Below are 21,569 nucleotides of genomic sequence, written 5' to 3'. Positions count from 1 at the left end.
CAATTAAGAAAATCGTATTCTGGATACTAAGAACAGACTGAAACACTCAAAGTAACACACACATTGTTCACGCAAGTGTCCATAGAGACAGCGCAGCCATATTCATTCATTCTCTATTATGTGGTCTTGTCGTATGACACTCGCTTTCGGATCGGAAGGTCCTGGGTTCGAGCCAGGCTCGCGCATAGTTGAGTCCTTGGAAAAGACTCCTTACTCACATTCCCTCGCCATACTCAGGTGTAATAAGAGTACCTGGCCGTTAACAGTGTGTGTGTGTGTGTGTGTGTGTGTGTGTGTGTGTGTGAATCTCTACCCCTTGTTAGAGACAGCATTAGTCACTGGTTAATTTAAACCCAAAACTTATGGAGAAATCTATTTCCTTCATTGGGTCCCCACTTCGAGGTTTTTTGCGTAAGTCCCCATATTACACCGTATACAAGTATGTGTGTGTGTGTGTGTGTGTGTGTGTGTGTGTGTGTGTGTGTGTGTTTATGATTGCATCTGAATTGTTTCACAATATATTTTCACTTTTATTTTCCATTTCACAGGTTTCAGCAGTTGATCATGCCTGCCACCCTGAGAAGTTCGAAACCAAAAAGAGAACCAGTTTTGAAAAAGGCGGTGGCGCCGGCAACAACTCGGCTACCGTAGCTATTCTGAACTCTTTTGTTTTGGTGGCTATGATGGTCATGTCAGTGTTTGTGTTATAAGCATGTCACTTGTTTCAATGAAGATTTAAGCAAGCGTGATTATCATGTCTCAAATTTATGTGTGTCACTTGACTATAGGTAATGAGATTTCAAAACAGATTTAAGAGTAGAGTCCCTTTGTTTGAAGTCGCGTCTAGACAACTGACAGACGCTATCGCCAGTATTAGCGGGAAGTTCAGTAAGTTTAGGAAAGGTTGTCTCATCATATTGTATTATTTATCAACATCTTTTATTTTTAATTTGTAGTCTACATAATATTTTGGTAACATTTCATAATGGAGAAAACTAAAGAAAAGCTCTACGTTGATTATGATATGCATTTTTGTACAGAAATATGAATAATAAATTTTGTATTTGGAGCGCTTGGCTTGTAGTTGGTTTGTTTACAAATAACTTCTCCGCCGGTGACGTCCAATCAAGGGATGCTACTCTTCCTCTAATATCATTCCCTATTGGTTAGAAAGGTATCGTCTTAATAGGGAACAAAAAATGTGATGTAAAAAACTGGTTCCAATCTTATTGGAAGTGTAAAAGCACTCTTCCAGAGGACTTGCCTTGTGTTCAGAATGATGACATCTTATTTTCTAGTCATATAATATGTACTGGTCGTCAAAATAATCCATCATTACTCTTTTACATCCCGTAATCCTTAAAATCTGCCTGTACATCCTGCTACTAATTTAGTTATGGCACCTTATGATCGACTGTGTGACCTATTCTTATTAGTCCTCCCGATAACTGGTTACATACCCACTTCCAGGGATTTTGGAACCGGAAAAGTAGAAATTGTGACGTCAACATTTTTCTTCTCTGTTTGCAAAGCCATTATAGCATATGATTCTCTTTAATTGATCTCGAGCCGGTACGACTCATGAAATTAAGAAGTACGATGGTTGCAATTTTGGAAGAAAAAAAAAAATAACCCAAGATTTTCAAGTCATCTAATGTGTATATCAAAACATAATTGCTCTTGCATTACACCATGAATTTTGAGAATAATAATGTCATTTCAGATGTTTATAAAACGTGTATCATGTATTATAATGTCGATGGTTTGATTAGAATGAAAGGTTGAGAGACGTGTCTTGTATTAGTTCACTTCATAATTATATAGTCTTACAAATTCAACAAATGTGCTCTTTATAGAGCGGATTTTGGTAATAATGAAAAGGCATTATAGTTATTATTATTATTATTATTATTATTATTATTATTATTATTATTATTATTATTATTACTATTATTACTATTATTATTATTATTATTATTATTATTATTATTATTATTATTAACTTCATCATCACCATCATCGTCATTATTATTGTTATAATTATCATTTTAAAAATCAAATTCATCATCATCATTATCATTACAACTTTGCTGAAAACGAATTTCAAGCATATATAAAATGCAACAAAGCTGAGTTAGTCTATAAAGATACTTTATTTTATCTTACGCCCTTCTCTGTATTTTATAATATTACTCTTTGAAAAAAAACATTACTGTACCAGACCATTGAACGTTCAACGTTCCAGAGCATTCAACGACCATCAGTCTATAAAGAATTTTACCTTTACTTTTTATACTCCAAATCCGAGGAGTTGGCTTGATTGTTATCGCACTCGCTTCCAAAAGTAAGAAACTAGCCTTGATCCCAAGTAGTAGACATTTTTTGACCATCAATCTGCCCACCCATAAGAAAATGGATATTTATCTCTCATAAAATCTCTCGAAACAAGGGGATATGAGGTGGCCATTTTTATCATTTTTTGTCCCTGAAAACCAAAATTGAGTAGTTATTTGCACTTTTAGATCCAATAATTAAAAATTGCTGCTGCTTTTTGTTTGTATTTTAAAGCAATAATTATGATAAAACGTGTTCATTAAGCCATATAATAAAGTATTCATTAATTCATATAAAATATAATACTTGTTTTCGTCTTTCTATTTATTGTGTAGTCCTTAAATCATTAATTTATGTCGTATTTTATCAGTTTATTTATTCATCTTAATGTCTTATTCACTGTTGCTGATGATGACGGGATCAAAGCAAAGTTTACCCAGTTATCTACCGTACTGTAAAAAAAAAAAAACACTTATTTAAAAATTTGGCGAGAAAGCTCGTCCTTTCAAACATCGATCGTTTTAAATGACTCTCACATTGACAAAAACTCTCAAACCTGGGACTTTCCGAAGTCCCCGGTTTGAAAGTTTTTTTGTTTTTTTTTTGGAGTTGTTTTTTTTTTTTTTTTTGCCAAAACGAGGGCCATTTAAATCGGTCGATATTTGAAGTACGGATTTTCTGGCCAAATTTTTTTCCACATACAACTGGCTGATAACTAGGTAAATCTCTTTGTGAATATTTGTGGTCCTTGATGATGTATGGCCTACACGGCGATTACTAACGAGAAAACACAATCGTGATCATATTAAAATTTTGTTAGTCTTGACGTGTTTAAAGTTAGGGATGGTTTGTCACGAAATAAGATACACCAATGTGCACTTTCAGAGTATCGATAGCTCAGTTTGTAGAGCACTCGCTTCAAGCACAGAATGAACGGGATCGACCCCGGGTGAAGTAGAGTTGTTTTTTTTTTAAAGACACTCTTGCCCATCCTGGCTAGCTCGGTCTGTTAGATATGTCGGAAAGTACTTTGCAAAAGGCTAGGGTCCTGTCCAAAGAGTAGAAAGCAATTCCTAATCGTCGTTTGCTATAGACACCGGGACAAACTCCGAGTCAATTGGCAATATGGCTCTAAAAGGCTTTCCTTGTCTAAATACGTTGAATTGTTTAATTTTTTTTATGTGACATTTTGATAACGATACATTATTGGTTTTGTTGTCAAAACTTCTGCAAATCGTAAAACGATTGAATGATTGCTCGAATCAATTCGAATTAATATTAATACACTAAAACTATTAAATCAGAACCTTGCGGACACAGGTATCAAAAATGTATATTATTAACTATGACAAATACCATCTGGCCAGATGAAGCATGTTAAGGATCCATGGCAATTCTATTGATAAATAAATGGTGGAAAAAAAGTTGAGATGGCAGCACGCAGAAAAACTAAGTTATTTATCTATATTTATTGGAAGATATATAATTATTGGACGGTATAAAGAACAAGTCTGCCGATATTTGAATTTCAAATTTTCTGGCCAAAAATGTTAAAAGCGTTTGGTTTTTTTTTCCGAGTACGACAAAAGTGCCTATCCAATTTTTTAAAAAAAACTCATAACATGCAACCAACCCAACTGTCTCTAAACAGCATTATGTCAAACTGAGCAAGAAGCAGAAAACTTTAAGTCTGAATTATGAGCTGTTTATAAGCTTACTATGTTCATTTAATAAGATGATAAAAGTCATTTCGTGATCTACAAACATAAACTTTTGAGATTCTAGTGATTAATACTTCGAAAAATTCAGATTTCAGCATAAATTTCACTTCGATATAACATTGTTTTGAAACAGTTGATCATTATGATTCCTCTGTCTCACTATTTAAAAGATATCCATCCAGGCTTGCTCCAACACTTTAGCTACAACAATTTTTCATATTAACCCATTTAATATTTAAAAATCGTATTGCTTAAACATAAAAAATAGATCCCAGTAACTTTATGGAAACCATTTATATAGTGTGGATAGCCCATTTGCCCTTGAAGCCGACCGTAAATTGTGATAAATTGTGATATGGAAGGAAACTGGTCTTGCCGTCAAAGCGTGAAAAGGGCAAGACTTTTGGTATGGATTCACTTGAAGTTTTTGTAACAGGATTCCGTAATAAACATGCTGATAAATGGTCATTGATACTTGCATTGTTAGGGGAGGTTAATTCTGGGGTGAAAATTGAGTATTGATTTTAGTGTTAGAAATATTATAGATAAATGTGAAAAGAATACTTATCTAGATTTAGTGAGAGATTTCTCAATGATTGATTTTTTCGACAAATTAAAGAATAAGATCGATAATATGACTGTCTTGTTTCCTTCTTATTTATTTGTGCAGTGTTGGAAAAATGAAGTAAGGATGAAATGAATGAGGAGAAGGAGAAGAAGAAAGGGGATGAAGAGCTGGGGGAGGAGGAAGAGAACGATGAGGATGGGGAGGAGGAGGAGGAGGAGGAGGAGAGAAGAAGAAGAGAGAAGAAGAGAAGAGAGAAGAAGAGAAGAAGAAGAAGAAGAGAAGAGAAGAAGAGAAGAAGAAGAAGAAGAAGAAGAAGAAGAGAAGAAGAAGAGAAGAAGAAGAAGAAGAAGAAGAAGAAGAAGAAGAAGAAGAAGAAGAAAAGAAGAAGAAGAAAGAAGAAGAAGAAGAAGAAGAAGAAGAAAGAAAGAAAGAAAGAAAACTTCCAGCACTATCAACATTGCAATATATTTAGCCCTGCAGACATTTACTGTTTGGGTTTGGCCAAGTACCACCAGCCAATATTATTCTTAAAAGCCATCTTACTATAATATACTGCAACGAATTATCTCCCACATTTTGCATTCTATAAATTTATCAGTATACAGTTTTGGAATTTCAAAATTAATCCATTAAAGCATCTACTAAAATACATGCAACGAATTAATCTACCCCACAATTTTGGGCATTCTATACATTTAATCAGCATAACAGTTTTTGGAATTGCATTGCAATAGAGTGCAATATATGTTTGTCAATCGACTGTGTTATTATTGGAAATAAATGTTGAGATTGGGAGAGAGTAATTGCTTAAATAAGTAAATTAAGTAATTAGAAGGTAGCACGTAGACTATTAGATTAAAAAGTATTACTTCAGAGCTTTTAGGATCATGGAACTAGAGTTTATCCCGGTTCTATAGCGTGAAAAGGAAAGTAGCATAAATGCTTGCTAACCGTTAGATAAGACGCTAGTCTTTGCAAGGTACTTTCCGCCAGATCTAACATGCCTAGCTACCCAATCACTGCTTGGTGGAGTTCGGAAAAAAATGTCGACTTCGATTTTGGTCTGCTTGCGTGTGAAACGAGTGCTCTACCAACTGAGCTATCTGGAAACCCGCCATTAAATAAGCAAGGGGTTAAATGGGTGTGCCACTAGTGCCTTAGTACACCTTGTTTTATTTTGGGCAAAGGACTCTTCAAATAGCAACTAATCAGAATGACCTTGGCTTTCTTGAAAATAACAATCTGACTTGTGTTAAACATTGATATAACCGTCTCCACCCTGGAATTTGTTATGGTTAAGTTAGAATCTCTTTACACGGTAACGACCAATCTTAGTCATCACCTTTACAACTTATCAAACAATTTATCAACCTTACTATGAGAATCCAGTCTCCAGTCGCACTGGAAAATCAGTATTTTAATAGCAGTCTTTGTTTATTCCATTCCATTCAAGTAACGTTTATCGTGGAGAAAATATGGTATGGAATTGTTGAATTTTGTTTGCAAGACGCATGAATTTGGTTTCGTTAAGGTGTGTAAAAAGCACTCAGAGAAACATTAATTTGACTAAGATTTTAACAATAATCGCGAATTATGTGTATAAGACGTCAAATCATATCTGCATTACTGATCATGCCTGCATATAAGAATTCGTAAAGCCGCTTATAACATTTAAAATTGGAAGACTATCAAATAGATTAACCAAAATTCATGTATGATCCGCTATGATTGAGAGGGATATCCTCTGCTTTCCTCGCAATTTTACAAAGCCATTTCCGCCTTATATCGGAAAGCGGTATTACTGCCACATCCAAGCCCCATTCCTTGAGTATTGCTGTCAACGTTGCTGATACGATCTACCGAGTTTCCTTATAATATTCTTGGCGTTATTGCCTCTGCTCCAGATAGGGTCGGTGCCTTTGTGATGCTTGGTTGGCATGTCGAGTATTCGCGCCTACTTCCTTTGAAAACCGCTCCTTTCCTACTCTTAGGACAATGCTCTATTGATAGTATGCAGATGACGTCACTCAGGCCTTTGTTATTGTTTTTGCCATCCGCGTTTGTGAGTTGTTCTCACTAAACTGTATTAACCAGACTATAAAAGTTCATGGTTACACAGAGTTTGTGTGTTGGTCCGTTATACTTCCGGATGGCAATGTTGTGAACTCCTTGGCCAAGCGCATTCTATCTATAGTTTGAAAAGTCAGGTCAAAATACACTCTAGTGTAATCCCTTTGTCCTAAGAATAACATGTCAAATGGAAATGTGCGATGCTTGATCACATTTACATGACGAGAATGCTTACCACCACTCGATGGAGGACAGTAGTAAAGAGGTGTTCGTCTTCAATGATCTGTAATGATTTATCAAAGACGGATTTCACTCTTTCGCATCCAAACCTGTATACCTTGAGATGATTCCAATCAACGGTTTACTTATTAACTTACTTACTTACTTACTTACTTACTTACTTACTTACTTACTTACTTTCTCAATACTCATCAAGTCACTGGGTACATAATAAGGCATCTACCAAAGATTCGATTTCCGTTTGTCGACTGGATGGACACCAAACCAACGCCAGGTTTTGCTAGCCTCTTTAAACTCTTTATCCATGGATCTTCTCCAATGGTTTGAAGGTTAATTCTGGGGTGAAAATTGAGTATTGATTTAGTGTTAGAAATATTATAGATAAATGTGAAAAGAATACTTATCTAGATTTAGTGAGAGATTTCTCAATGATTGATTTTTTCGACAAATTAAAGAATAAGATCCATAATATGACGTGTTCTGTTTCCTTCTTATTTATTTGTGTAGTGTTGGAAAAATGAAGTAAGGATGAAATGAATGAGGAGAAGGAGAAGAAGAAAGGGGATGAAGAGCTGGGGGAGGAGGAAGAGAACGATGAGGATGGGGAGGAGAAGGAGGAGGAGGAGGAGGAGGAGGAGGAGGAGGAGGAGGAGGAGGAGGAGGAGGAGGAGGAGGAGGAGAAGAAGAAGAAGAAGAAGAAGAAGAAGAAGAAGAAGAAGAAGAAGAAGAAGAAGAAGAAGAAGAAGAAGAAGAAGAAGAAGAAGAAGAAAGAAAGAAAGAAAGAAAACTTCCAGCACTATCAACATTGCAATATATTCCCGTATCAAGTATCTTGTAGGAAGAGTTTATATGTTATTAATTTCAACATCGAAAAACATAATTGCCAAGTCGAGTTCCTGTCGGGGGTAGGTTTGGTTTTTTTTTTTTAACGTGAGCTTATATAAAGATAAAATTAAAATAAAATCCCCTTCATTCATCCCTTAGGGGAATTTTATATTTAGGATCTGTTCCAAAGGAAGACTAGAATAATCCAGTCGGTACCTTCCAGATACGAAGCAAAGACCATACCGCTGAGCCACGCTGTCCCATATTGCGCAATATCCACAAAACAGGATAGAAGCGCTTTACAAAAGGGTCCCTGACCAACAGCAACACGTAACAAATAGTACAAGACATGACGCCTGTTAGGCGATATTTCAAATTTTCCGACAAAGACAACGCTGTTTACGGTCAGGTACTCATTTTACACTCGAGAACGGCGAGAGAATGTGAGTAAAGAGCCTTTTTCAAAGACTCAACTATGCGCCAGAACCTTCCGATCCGAAAGCGAGTGTCATACCACAAGACCACATAGCAGCACTTTTTGGGGGGACAACATTCTATATTTTATGATAACAATGTGTGACCCACCGTCTCAAAACCGTTTTATGTCGGGATGAATAAGATCAATAAAGGTGAGTTTACGATCAAAATGTTACAAATTCCGAATTTGAATAAATACACATCAAAAATAAAGAGGAGAAGATCAAACCTAAGTTTCATAGTTGTGGATATAAATACAATTTCCTGCACCTAGTTGTTCGGCTATGTGGTCTAGTGGTATGACACTAGCTTTCGGATCGGAAGGTCCTGGGTTCGAGTCTCGCTGTGAGCATAGCTTGTTTGAGTCCTTGGACAAGACTCTTTATTCACATTCTCTTACCGTACTCAGGTGTAAAATTAGTAACTGATCGTTATCAGCATTGTTTCAGTTTGAAAAAAAAAATGTAATATCGCCTAACAGGCGTCATGTTCCGTCCTACATAAGTTAAGTGTTGCTGTTGGTCAGGGACCCTTTGTAAAGCGATTTGAGCACGTTTCGTGGATATTGCGCTATATAAAAAAGCTCAAGTCTTCAACCCTGGTTAAAATATTGCCTCTATTCGTCTCCAATGAAATGCATTGTTTCTGTGCTTTATTCATTTTCGTACATTTGTGTCCGCAATACTGTCTTAAATCAAATGTGATTCAAATGGGATTCGTTTAAAGGTTTTATTATTTAAAAATACACAGATTTCCACTTAATACAAGGCAAACAGTGGCTTATGGACAGCTATGTTGAGCTTTATATAGTGCAATATCCACTAAATGTGCTCAAAGCGCTTTACAAGGGGTCCCTGGTCAACAGCAACATTTAGCATGTAGGACGGGACATGAGGCTCGAACCCAGTCCGAAAGCGAGTGTTATACCACTAGACCACATAGCCGTGTGAAATGTGAACTTGATTGGCGTGACTTTATAAGGGTGCTAGGTATTATTCCTTTTTCACTCCAACATTACTTAAATTAGAGACATCATCAGCCCTATACAAATTTATGTTATTATGCCAATAAGAACCGCTGATATATTTTTGCACATTGATTTAATGAGCAAAGAAACGAATACATAAAATGACATTGTTGTATCAAAACTTTAGGAGCGTTCAAAAATAAAAGATTTTTATTGTTGTAACATCTTACACCTTACGAAAGTAACAATTTTCTTAATATCTCGATTCTGTTTTCAAGCAACCTCATAAATAAAATAAATATGTAAAATCGTTTTATATACTTTTCTCATTTCCAGATATCTAGTATTTAAAATATCATCTTTTAAGAAAACCCATCCTGCCTGCGACATTATCATAGACCAAAGATTTGTTTGCATTTTACTTTTGCTCCACGAGCAGAGCTTTCATCGTGTCTAATGTTGTTTATTTTTTTCAAGCATACAAAGACTCGCACGAAAATCTATGACCAGTCTTGACTTCGTTTCGAAAACCGCCTAGATAAAAACTACGATGTGCAATACAAACTAAGTGAACTTAAAAACCGGATCCTTCATCTCCCAATGATAAATAAAACAGGATTACGTATGCTGCTCTGCTCTATTTCAAAGTGTCCACCACCACCTGTTTATACCAATGATTGATTGGAAGAAGTGTATGAAATTCAATAATACCTTTCAGGTTGTCACTCACCAGGGAAGATCCCATGCCCAGGGGATCATTTAAACAAGGAAGATAATCTCTTTACATGTCCAGCTTACTTCCCCTTGACAGAGCCAACTCAAAACAATAGCCCGCGGGGGAGACGTTTTGCTTAGCAGTGACGTCAGTTTTGAAGGCTAGATAGCTGATTAGGGCTGTGTGTTTTTTGTGTGTCGAAGGCGCGAAACTGATTTTTATGTGTGTTGTTGATCACGAGACCGGACTTTTAAAATATTTTATAACAGGTGAGTAATCAAGACTACTAGATACTATTTACGTTTTATGTATAGGGGGGCGTGGTTTAGTCGTGTTTGTTTTGAAATTAACGGAAGTATACAAGGGTGTTAAATATCTTGTAATATCTAATTGCTTTCTATGAAGAGGGAAAAAATAAAAACAATTTAATTCATTATTCGTGGATTTTATGAATAAGAATGAGGTGATCTGATTGTTTGGGATTTAAATCAGTCACTATAGCTCAGGATTCAACTATATTATAAATAACATAATTCACTGTGACTCTATTTCTTCCCCTAACGTCCATCTTGGAGTTAGTGTAATACAAAAAAAGGCGATATTGATATCAATAGCAAAATGAATAGAAATTCAGGATTAATATTTTTCGGTAAGTGGCTCAAATGATATTATATATTTCATGAATTAGCCTGAAACACTAATAATATATAAATTTTCAAGCAAAGTTTCATGTTGAAGATTATTGGACAAGTTATGGTTGGGGGGGGGGGGGTCTTAATCTATCGATATAGATATAGGAAGTCAATGCTTTCCATCCAAAATAAAAAGATTTATTTTATTTTAAACGTTTTATCTAGGCATATCCAGTGTGAATAAATGAGAAAAAAAGTAAATTAAATATGATTTTCAAAAGTATTTTGTGATCCCGATTCACCTATAGAATACATCAAGAATGCCATGGATGTTAGCATTGGTTAACTCACCGCATTCTATTGATTACGATACTCACCGAAATCGTACAGTGCTGTCCATTCAGTTTCACCATTGCATTAAAAAAAAGAATGGATAGTCAATTTTGTTTTATTATTCTTTATTTCTTTTTAAATTTAAATGTGTCGTCTCTTCTGTCAAGTTGTAATTGTGAAAGTCAAATTAAATTTAGCAAAGCCATTAATCGAAAACGTCATTAATTATAATATCTGGACTTTGCATTGTGTCGCTTTGTTTAGACAGACGCCTCCACACTCGACTCTGATTCCTTGGCAACAGACACAGAGTGACATATTCTGCTGTTCTTTGAAAAAAAAAACAACAACACATTTTAAAAACTTTGACCAAAATACACGTCCTTCAAATATCGATCGTTTAAAGGGACCATCATTCTGAATGATTTATATCAAGCCTGGGACTTCCTTCTAGTCCCATGTTTGATAGCTTTTGACAAGATGATGTCCGTTTTAATCGATCGGCAACGCGCTTCAACAGTCGTAACGTCACTTCCCCCGTAAGGACGCATGTTAACTTAGTACTGGCTCTAAACTATTGGAACAATGGCGGACGCTCTTATGAAATCTTTCTCCGACAAGCATAAAAGCGTACCCAGAGGAAAAAAAAAACCCATTATAAATCTGATCATGTTTTGACTTTTACACATTCTGATCACAAGACATATAAAAAGTGCCGATTATCTTTGTTTAGAACCACGATGGCCATCGTTGCTGGGCAACGTGACTTCAGACTATTGAATCCAATAGGATTCAGTAGTCTGATGTCACGCCGCCCGGCAACGGCGGCCATCTTGGTTCTAAACAAATAAAATCATTACTTTTTATTCTTCATGCTGGCTAGAACTTTTCATATGCCTTGTGATCAGATGTGTAAAAGTCAAAACATGATCAAATTTATGGGGGGGGGGGGGGGAACGTTTTTTTTGCTCGCCGGAGAAATATTTAATAAGGGCGTCCGCCATTACTCCGATAGTTTATAGCCAGTGTTACTAAGTTACCATGCGTCATTAGGAAGGATGTGACGTTACGCATGTTGAAGAGTATTGAAGAACGAGTTTGCTGGCCAATTTGTTTAAAAGTACGGCAGTTTGTCCAAGTGTTAGCACAAATCGTTTTACTGACAGTGAGTATTGTTTGAAATAATTAGTCGATTATGGTCGTGGGAGGGGGTGAGATGGGGAAAAGAAATCACATCGCACGTGCAAATTATTAACATGACAATACAATTGTATATATATTCATCTTATTCAATTAATATAATTAGCTATACTTATACATTTTTTTAAAATTCGACGCGTGAAAAAGTTTAACAGGAGATTTCGGGAGAAAAACACGATTTTAAAATAATAAACTTTGCTTCTGTATCTTATAATATTCCATGGGGTTACTTTAAAAAATGACAATTATTTAAATAATATTTCCCCACTCTGACAAGGTGATCACTTTCAACATATTATGAAAAAGACATTTTTAAAAAAAAATTGGGTAGTTGCATACGCTTTGCAGTGGTAATACAATGAGAATATTGCACATTCTCCTGCTTTTTATTACTTTGTTGCGTTTTCTTACCCAGCACCCAAGGGCATTCGTTGTTTCATCTCAAGTATATTACCCCTTAATCCCACATTGTGCAACGTGTCGTCAACGGGAAGTCTGACAGTTATCATTAGGTTATGGAATAGAGAATAATTCCTTGCTGTATGCTTTACAAACGTGTCCTTATTTCCGGGTCTGGTAACCAAAGTTGTTCTGGGCTCATGGTTGTTGCAAGAGAAATACTCTTCAACCAACGCAAAATATTGTCCACTACAACAATGGTAAATCAAACGAATAATAGGATTCAATAGTCGTGACGTCAAGTCCCTCGTAATGGCGCATAGTAACTAAGTAACTCGTTCTAAACTATCGGAACAATGGCGGACGCCCTTACGAAATACTTCTCCGACGAGCGTAAAAGTGTATCCAGAGGAGAAAAACATTATAAATCTGATCATGTTTTGACTTTTATACAATCTGATCACATGCCATGTGAAAAAGTTCTAGCCAGCATGAAGAATAAAAAGTACCGATTTTCTTTTAGAACCAAGCTGCTGGTTGCTGGGCGGACGTGACATCAGACTATTGAATCCAATTGCGCCCAGTTAGCAGGCCTGCAAATAGGTGCAGATTGATTTTTACCCATCATGACGGGAATTGAGAATGTAAACACTGCTGCCATATTTTGATTTTTAAAAGAAAAACATTTGAAAAAAATATGTTGGCCAGAAAACACATCCTTCCAATAGCGATCTATTGTGATAACCCTCATCTTGTCCTAAATTCTAAAACCTTTGTCTTGCGAATCGAAAATAGTCACGGAGATCAGTATTAATTGTAAGGATTGATTTGTGTGTAGTATGTATTAAACGTGAAATATGATATGATAATGATAACGATATCATTGATGAGTATAATAATGATATAGGTGGAAGTATATGAATGAGAAAATTATTTTGAGGATGGTGACAATCGTGGCTATAGTCAGTTCCACAACCTACCTAAGGCCCTACCTACATTTGCAACAATACACCAGAAGTGGTTTGCAAATTAAGAGAAGAAAGAAAGAAAAGATCAAAGGAATTCGGCATTGTGAGAAGACTGTTTGTTCTATCACTATCAGTATTCAAAATTCGTGATGTCATTTAAAATAAATGCAAAATACCACGGCACATTTCGTAACTTTGCGATATTCCGTGCGCACGAGTCTTGGAAAGGAGTATAGATAGATAGTATTATTATGATAATGACGATAAAATTGTTAAAGACAATAATGATTATAAAGATGCCGATGCCGATGATGATGATGATGACGACGACGACGATGATGATGATGATGACGATGACAATGTGTGATGTTGATGATGGCAAGGATAAGGATGAGGGTGAGCGACGGTAAGGCAAAAACAAAACATATTTATAGCTATAGATTTCATTTTCGAAATTTTCATTATCTTAGTTTATTTTTCTTTAACCTTTAAAAGAATTACTTTTTCGATTTAGTATAGACTACTTGATTTATCAAACATTTCACCTAAAAATCAATAACAATAAAAACATTTCGTATACTTTCTATATCGTTATATTCATGGATCTAAAAATAAAACTAATTATGACAACATCGTGTCTTTGATTCTACATTTCCAGATGAAAAACAATGCGTTTGAAAAAAAAGAACAAACCCGTCACCGTATAATTTAAAATCACATAGCAATTTTCTTACCTCATCCTTATCGATTTTTCAGAGACGTGTAAAGAATTCTATGTCAGATTAATAGCTAATAATGTATCATTTTTGTCGTAATCAATGAGTGATTATATCGAGAATGTGCTATTTTTGAGGATTTTGTTATTGGAATATACGGCTAGATAAATAATTTTACTCTGATAAATCACTTTTTAACATTTCTGGCCAGAAGGCCCAGTCTGGCGTAATAGATTTTGACAATTTTGAGTCGTTCTAACCGATATAATATATTTGAATGACGAGTTTTCAGAGCAGGGTAGTATAGTATGGTTAAGACCAGACAGTGCCAGAAAATGCAAGAAAGAAAAATACTTCCTCGAGGATTGATGTTTTGGGGATTGTTTTTTTTCTTTCTTGTATTTTTCTTTCTTGCTTATTCTGGCACTGTTTCAGGAAGACTGATTTGGGGGTGGGGAGTGGGGGGGGGGGGGGGAATTCTTGTATTTTTTTTCTTCCTTACTTTGTCTGGCACTGCTTCATACACACGTTTTCTGATCTTTATCTTATAGCAGTGCCTGCTCCCTAATTTCTCGCTTAGATGTAGGGTTTTGATTACTGTTCAATAATAAAAGAGTACATTTTCCATTTTATTGCCTTAAATATTTTACCTAATAATGATAAGATGGCCAAGGTACGCTAAGCTGCTAGAAGATGTGGATTGTAAAGGTAACAATCAAAATGACTATAACAGCTTTAAAACAACTGTTCTGTTTTGGGTTTATTGTTCTAGGAACATACGGAACATACTTTGTTTCATAAATTGTTCTTTTTTTATTTTGAAGTTGTATTCATTTTGTGATTATTATTTTTGATGTATGAACACCGACTTTAAGAAGTCTGAGGTTTGATGCTAAGAAAATCTAGGGGTGATTATAATATGCCATGCATATAGAAACAGATTTCTAACCAAATGTAAAAAAGATGTGTTCTGTCATAGCACGACACAAAACGTGTTTTTGTGTAGACGTTCCACGAAAGAAATTCGTGAGGAGATAAGTAATGTTGTGGAATCAAAGTTGTAATTATATCACTTCAGAAATGATATAAATTATTACAATATATCAGATGAAACCTATGAGGGATTTCCCCCACGCAATAAAAATCTTTCAATTTTATCTTGTAATCATATAGTGAGTGATATATGAAGGTGTTATCATTAGTTTTGCAAATCCTAAATTTCTAAAACAAAATGGCGGCTTTATAGTTTTCCGGTATGATACTCACCTGCCGAGTTGTAGGTCCCTGGTTCGAGGCTCGCTTTAGGTGGCACAAAGTTGTGTCATTGGAAAAGGCTTTTTACTCTCATTCTCTCAACGCTTTCAGGTGTGAAATGAATATCTGACCAGCATTGTCTTTGTAAAAAAAAATAGATATAATGCCATATAAGGATCCATGTCTCATCCGACATGTTAATTGATGATGTTGGCTTAGGTTCATTTGTAAAGATTGAATTGATATTGTAATGAGAGGAATTTGATATATCACGAATCGAATCGAATCGAATCTTCGTACCTTGTAAAATCCATTTGTGAGATATCCATTAATATTTAATGTATCTTTATCAGATTCTCAATGCAAACAAATGTGATTTGTTCTATTTTGACCCTCTCTCTCTCTCTCTCTCTCTCTCTCTCTCTCTCTCTCTCTCTCTCTCTCTCTCTGTTTCACGTATACTCGTGGTTAACTTACATTCAACTAATTCCAAGCATCTAATAAGCCAGTTGCGTGATTTTAGAGCTTTTAAAAATCTATCTCGTGATGTCGCAATGAGATAATAACAGAGGGGTTTGATGACGTAATATCATATCAGACCACCCAGCCTTCCGAAGTTACTCAGAACTTTCCTAAATTTTGATTCTATATCCGATTACCAAGTTCCATTTATTTCTGTGTTTTTCATATTATATAATATCAACTGGAGGCAGCAGAAATGTGGTTTCTTAGAAGGATGTTAAGAAGGATGTCGACCGAGAAGAAAACTAATGAAGAAATATTAGAGCAAGCTGAAACTAAAATGTTACTAATTCGTACAATAAGAAAAAGACAAATGCAATTTTTAGGGCACCTAAATCGATATAAATGTATTGAACATCTTGCTCTCACAGGAAAGATATAAGGTAAAAAGAGTAAAGGTAGACCAAGAACAACATATTTGAATAGTTTGAACAGCTGGGTGACAAAGAAAGAGAAAAGTAATATTAGTTTTCTGATGTTATCTGATCAGAAAGATGAATGGCGTACCATGATCACCGATGTCTGGCACAGACTTGGTACCTGAAGAAGAAGAAGATGTATATCAAAACATGGGTCACTCAAGTGAAAGAAAGGCCACCAACCAATAATACTCCAGGTTCCAACACCAATCAAAAAGATCTTATGTGTTTTTCTTATACTACTCACTTTTAAAGAATTATCTTATTCAGATTTATTGAATAATTCCATAACATCAGACTACTTAATATTGTCAAACTTCGTAGGTTTCAGGGCTGTAAAAATAGTGGACACTTTTAAAAATGTAACAATATTTAATTTGCCTTTATTAGGTTAAATAACGCTTAGAATTTCTTAATGTATATTATACTCTGGTATCAAAACTTATTTTTAAACAAGTTTTATTGAATGAAAGGTCTTTATAACGCTATGCGATTGAACCAAAAATTCATGGAACTACGGATTTTTCATAGAAGTAGGAAGGTCTGCATTACAAATTTTTCCATAATTATGAAATAAAAAATAATAGTATTAACCCTCTACCTTACCAGCCATGTTCAGGATTTTCCCCAAAACTTCCAACCCAACTAACACAAAAATAGATTTTTTATCACTTTGACATAACAGCAGTAAAATTCTTGCGATACATATCTAGTTTCTTTAGCACAACATGTTCTACAACACACCGTTCATTTTAATTTAAATTTTATGATGTACAAATAAAAAAAAGTTTGTTGTATCGTAACGAATGTGACGATTTTCCTATAGAGCTAGTTGGTAAGGAGAGGATTAAAATATCAAATCTATAATTTTTTTCTAACTTATCTTTCTTCCCATTAGTGTTGGTCCTGATCACAGATCCCAAATGGCTGGTATCAGGACAAGCCACTTGTCAGAGCAACTTCGTTTCGTCGCTATACCAATGTCTCGGCAACAGAAATCTGGACAGAGAGAACTTTCTTTGGGTGGCTCGTGATGGATCGCTGGGTGCTAAACCCGAGGACGAACAGTCGTTCGTGTCCAGAATTTGTATGTAAGTGTGACTCAATAGTAGGGTATCTCGTCTTGTCACAGTAAGTCAAGCGATGTTGAGATTGGTTAGTGGCCAGATGGGTGACAGTTGTTGGTGAGAAATTCTGGTTTCCGCGTTGTGTCCATGGGTAAGGCTAAAAACAGACGCACTATCTCTCTCGACTCAGGTGTAAATGATTGCCTGGCTATATGCCGTGATGTCAGTACGAGGAGGATGCGCCGAAATTTTATTGGAAAGTGCCGAAATCAGTGCTTAGTTGAATTTGGACAAGAAGGATGTTACATTTGCTAGGTAAAAGGTGTAAAATCCCCCCCCCCCACACACACACACACACTTTTTCCACCAAACCAGAGGGCATAATAATGTGAGTTTTACTCCTGGAACTTAAAAAATCTTTGATTTCTAAACTCTTATCATTTTGACGTAAACTAAATCTACATAAAATTTTATTTATATAGTAAGTTCTCATAATACCATATTGGAACGGTGGGTCATAAAACTGCAGACTTAAGACAAAGGGTCGCATATATGAAAAAAAAATAACAACATATTTTACAGGAGAGCCAGAACCCGTTACGAAATTGACGTGAATCATCAGCTCTTTTTTTATTGTTTTCAGCCAGCCATTTTTCTGCGTAGTTCTCGCTAAATTCTATTAATCAAACTATAAACGTTTGAGGTTTCACATTGTTTTGTGTGTTGTTATGTTAGGTCCGTCTGGTGGATGCTATGAGTAATTCGCTTAAACGTATAGCATCAATATATTTTAATGTCTCAAGCCGTTAATTATCATTTAAAAAATAATACATTCCTTTGTTGCCTCAGGGTCACGAAACCCAGATATAAAAATGCGCGTTAGGATCATGAAAATGACATTGTTCAATATCTGGATTTCACCCAATAACCGATATGCGACCTTTTGACCTATGACGTCAGAGATGGTGTGAATAATACACTGCCAGACAAAAATAGAGATATCAATTAAAATTCTAACATTACATGATGTCAAAACAATAAGATTTCTCTGACTAGGAATTGATTCCAAGACGTATGGTTGCCTAGATATGCGTATAATTTGTATCTTGTCTAACCAGTTCCTGATTCCCAATAGGACAGAGACGTCTTGACGTCGCACCTTATACTCTTCCGGTTACAAACATATTGGATCATAAGAAAAAGAAAAAAAAGTTGAATATTTATATAGCGCAATATCCACTAAAAGTGCTCAAAGCGCTTTACAAAGGGTCACTGACCAACAGCAACACGTATCATAAAGACGAGACATGACGCTTGTTAGACTATAATAAAAAAAATTCGACAAAGACAACGCTGTTAACGGCCAGGTATTCATTTTACACCTGAGTACGGTAGGATAATGTGAGTAAAGAGTCCTTTCCAAGGACTCAACTATGCGCCGAGCAGGGCTCGAATCCAGGACCTTCCGAGCGCCATACCACGAGACCACATAGCGGCACATAACTATTTAATTAGCAGGGTGTATAGGCATATTATTAGGATTACGGGACTCAAAAAAAAAGAGCAAGGATGGATGATCTTTCTTGATGATCAGCATTTATTTAGACTAGAAAATAAAATGTCAGTACATTCAAACCAGAAGATCAATTATGAAGGTATGTATCCAGTTTTTTTGACATCATAAATTTGTTCCCAAATACCTCATTTTTTTTTTAAATAGTCAGGGAAATAGTCATCTACTTCTCTGTTGACATGATGAATGAATATTTTTTTTTTAATGGTTCCATTTTAGAAAAGACCGTTACAAATTTGTATCTTTCCAGTTTAACAATAATTGCCCAAACTAACGGAATATAAAAGTACTGCATATCAGTCTAGATTATTTTTTAAAAGAGAATGTTAAATTTGTTACTTTTTTTTTTACAAAATCTAGAAAAGAATATAAAAAACGAGATAAAAATATTCAGAAAATCAGTTCTAACCGGGGCATGACGCATAAGTAAATAAAGATTTGAAAAGTTCCTTTGAGTTTGTTTTAATAGTAGGTATCTCGTCGTAATTAAAAACGGCATATCGTAATTCATTTGACTAAGACGATTTTGTTATTATAAAAAAGTAACAATCCGATTAATACTCGATTTACATATTTGAATTATATTAAATTATTATTTTAATATTATTATTATTATTATTATTATTATTATTATTATTATTATTATTATTATTATTATTATTATTATTATTATTATTATTATTATTATTATTATTATTATTATTATTATTATTATTATTACTGTTTGCTTTGCTGTATTATTGATTTTACTTACTTGATTTGTTGATTGGAAATATTATATTCATGTATGAGTTATTTCGGCAATTGCCTAAAAATAAACCTTTGAATTAAATTGAGTTGATTAAACAAGCTGCTGCCTCTTTGACTGATCACTTATGAATGAATAAATCGTTTATCGATTAATTACTTAACCCGCTACTCGAAATCATATATTTTGGATGATTTTACGTTGTTATGAATTATACTCCTAAAATGCATTAATGAAGAATAGTATTGTATATCTAAGTCCTCCCCACTATCAAGTGATGCTATGCTTTGAGGTAATATACTCACAGCATCCGTTAACTTACCAACACGTGTAACTTTGAACGTTTATAGTCCGATTTGATATAATTTAGTGAGAACTAATCATTAATATGGCTGTTTAAAAACAATAATAAGGAGCAGAGTGACGTCAAAATAATTCCTTATATACATTTTTGGATGTTTTAACGCCTTAATGAATTATATTTATTGAATGCATTTTAGAAGAATAATAATTTTAATATATTTATGTCCTCTACCTTGTCAATTTATCTATTTTTTCTCAGAGAAAAGCCTGGACTGTTTCAGTGTGTGAAAGGAGCTTTGGACATTGCTCTCGCCCGCAGTGACGCGCAGTGTCCGCAAACTCAAAAGGATTCGCTCACGAAACTATTCAAGGGAATCTTTAAAACTCTCAACACAAAATGTGAAAATCGTAAGTAGGATGGATGTCCAGTCGTTTTGATGAAATGAATTGAATGTTATATACTGACTTCTTGCAAGAAAAGAATATTGAAAATTACATTGAAATTGCGGATTTTTTGTCTTTTTGTAGGACACCCGCTTTCGGACTGGCAGATCCCGGGTTCGAGTCCCGGTCTGGGAGACGAAAAGTCTAATCCTTAGAAAAGTCTGTTTATCCACATCCTCTCACCGCACTCAGGTGCACAATGTGTAACCGGTCGGTAACAGAGTTGTCTCTGTCCTTCTCCACTATTGTTATATTATAACAAAGCTTTCTACTATCAATTGAGCTAATGGTATCACTTCTTTCATCAGAACATTCAATTGGCGCTAGGGGGTATTTTAATTGAGATTTTACGCCGAATTCGAATGTCGCTTTGTCCTAGCTTGTCATTCTCATACTGCCGCAATCAGGGTCCAGCCTTGTTGTGACGGAAATGCGAATATAACCTCAGCGCTCAAAGAGTTAACATAAGATTGGAAAAAAATTGTGCCTCTATTGAGGAAAATTGATTTCGTTTCTTACATTTCAAAAAAAACAAAAAAACCTTCACTTTTCGATCATTTTGACTCCATAATTAATCTAGATCATTCCGACACGACGTGCACATATTTGCAGGCCTGATAATCGAATGCAATAGTGGGCTTGATTTAACTTTGTTGTAATGGATATTATTGTATTGCGTTGGTTTGAGAGTATTTCCATTACAACAATGCTTTTATAACATTAGTTGTCAGACCTGCAAATAAGTATGCGTCGTTCCGATGTAATGCCGGATTGACTTGGAAGGTCCCGTATTATGTTCACGTAATCTTTTTTAACCCTCCTTCAAAGCCAATTGGCCCATGCAGCCGGGGTTTAAGCCGGTTTCTATAGCGTGAAAAAGACAATAGCAACTGCTTGCTATCCATTGGATGAGACGCTAGTCTATCGCAAAGTGCTTTACTCCAGATCTAACAGAGCCAACAACCCATATCACTGCTGGGTGGACAGGAGGGGGGGGGGGGGGGGGGGGGTCAGAAAATAATTTCACTGCACTCGGGATTGATCTCAGTCCCTTTGCGTGTGAACGAGTGCTCT

General features: G+C 35.3%; 2 protein-coding genes across 2 annotated transcripts in view; both read left to right on the top strand.

Annotated features, from left to right (window-relative positions):
* LOC144970323 (uncharacterized) overlaps positions 1–4,688 on the top strand; it is a 30,013-nt gene extending 25,325 nt beyond the window's left edge. The window contains exon 8 of the mRNA XM_078909840.1: positions 549–4,688. Within this exon, the coding sequence (XP_078765966.1) occupies positions 549–710 (162 nt within the window). The 3' untranslated portion in view covers positions 711–4,688. The remainder of the gene's footprint in view (positions 1–548) is intronic.
* Positions 4,689–10,223: 5,535 nt separating this feature from the next.
* The window catches only part of LOC144970322 (uncharacterized), a 32,549-nt gene continuing 21,203 nt past the window's right edge, over positions 10,224–21,569 (top strand). The window contains exons 1-3 of the mRNA XM_078909839.1: positions 10,224–10,566; positions 17,259–17,451; positions 20,311–20,459. Of these exons, the coding sequence (XP_078765965.1) occupies positions 10,536–10,566; positions 17,259–17,451; positions 20,311–20,459 (373 nt within the window). The 5' untranslated portion in view covers positions 10,224–10,535. The remainder of the gene's footprint in view (positions 10,567–17,258; positions 17,452–20,310; positions 20,460–21,569) is intronic.

The sequence above is a fragment of the Berghia stephanieae genome, chromosome 4 (genome assembly GCF_034508935.2).
Source record: "Berghia stephanieae isolate SIO BIC M18660-M18661 chromosome 4, UCSD_Bste_1.3, whole genome shotgun sequence".
Lineage (NCBI taxonomy): Eukaryota > Metazoa > Mollusca > Gastropoda > Nudibranchia > Aeolidiidae > Berghia > Berghia stephanieae.
Note: the sequence above shows the minus strand (reverse complement) of the source record. Positions and strands in the feature narration are given on the sequence as shown.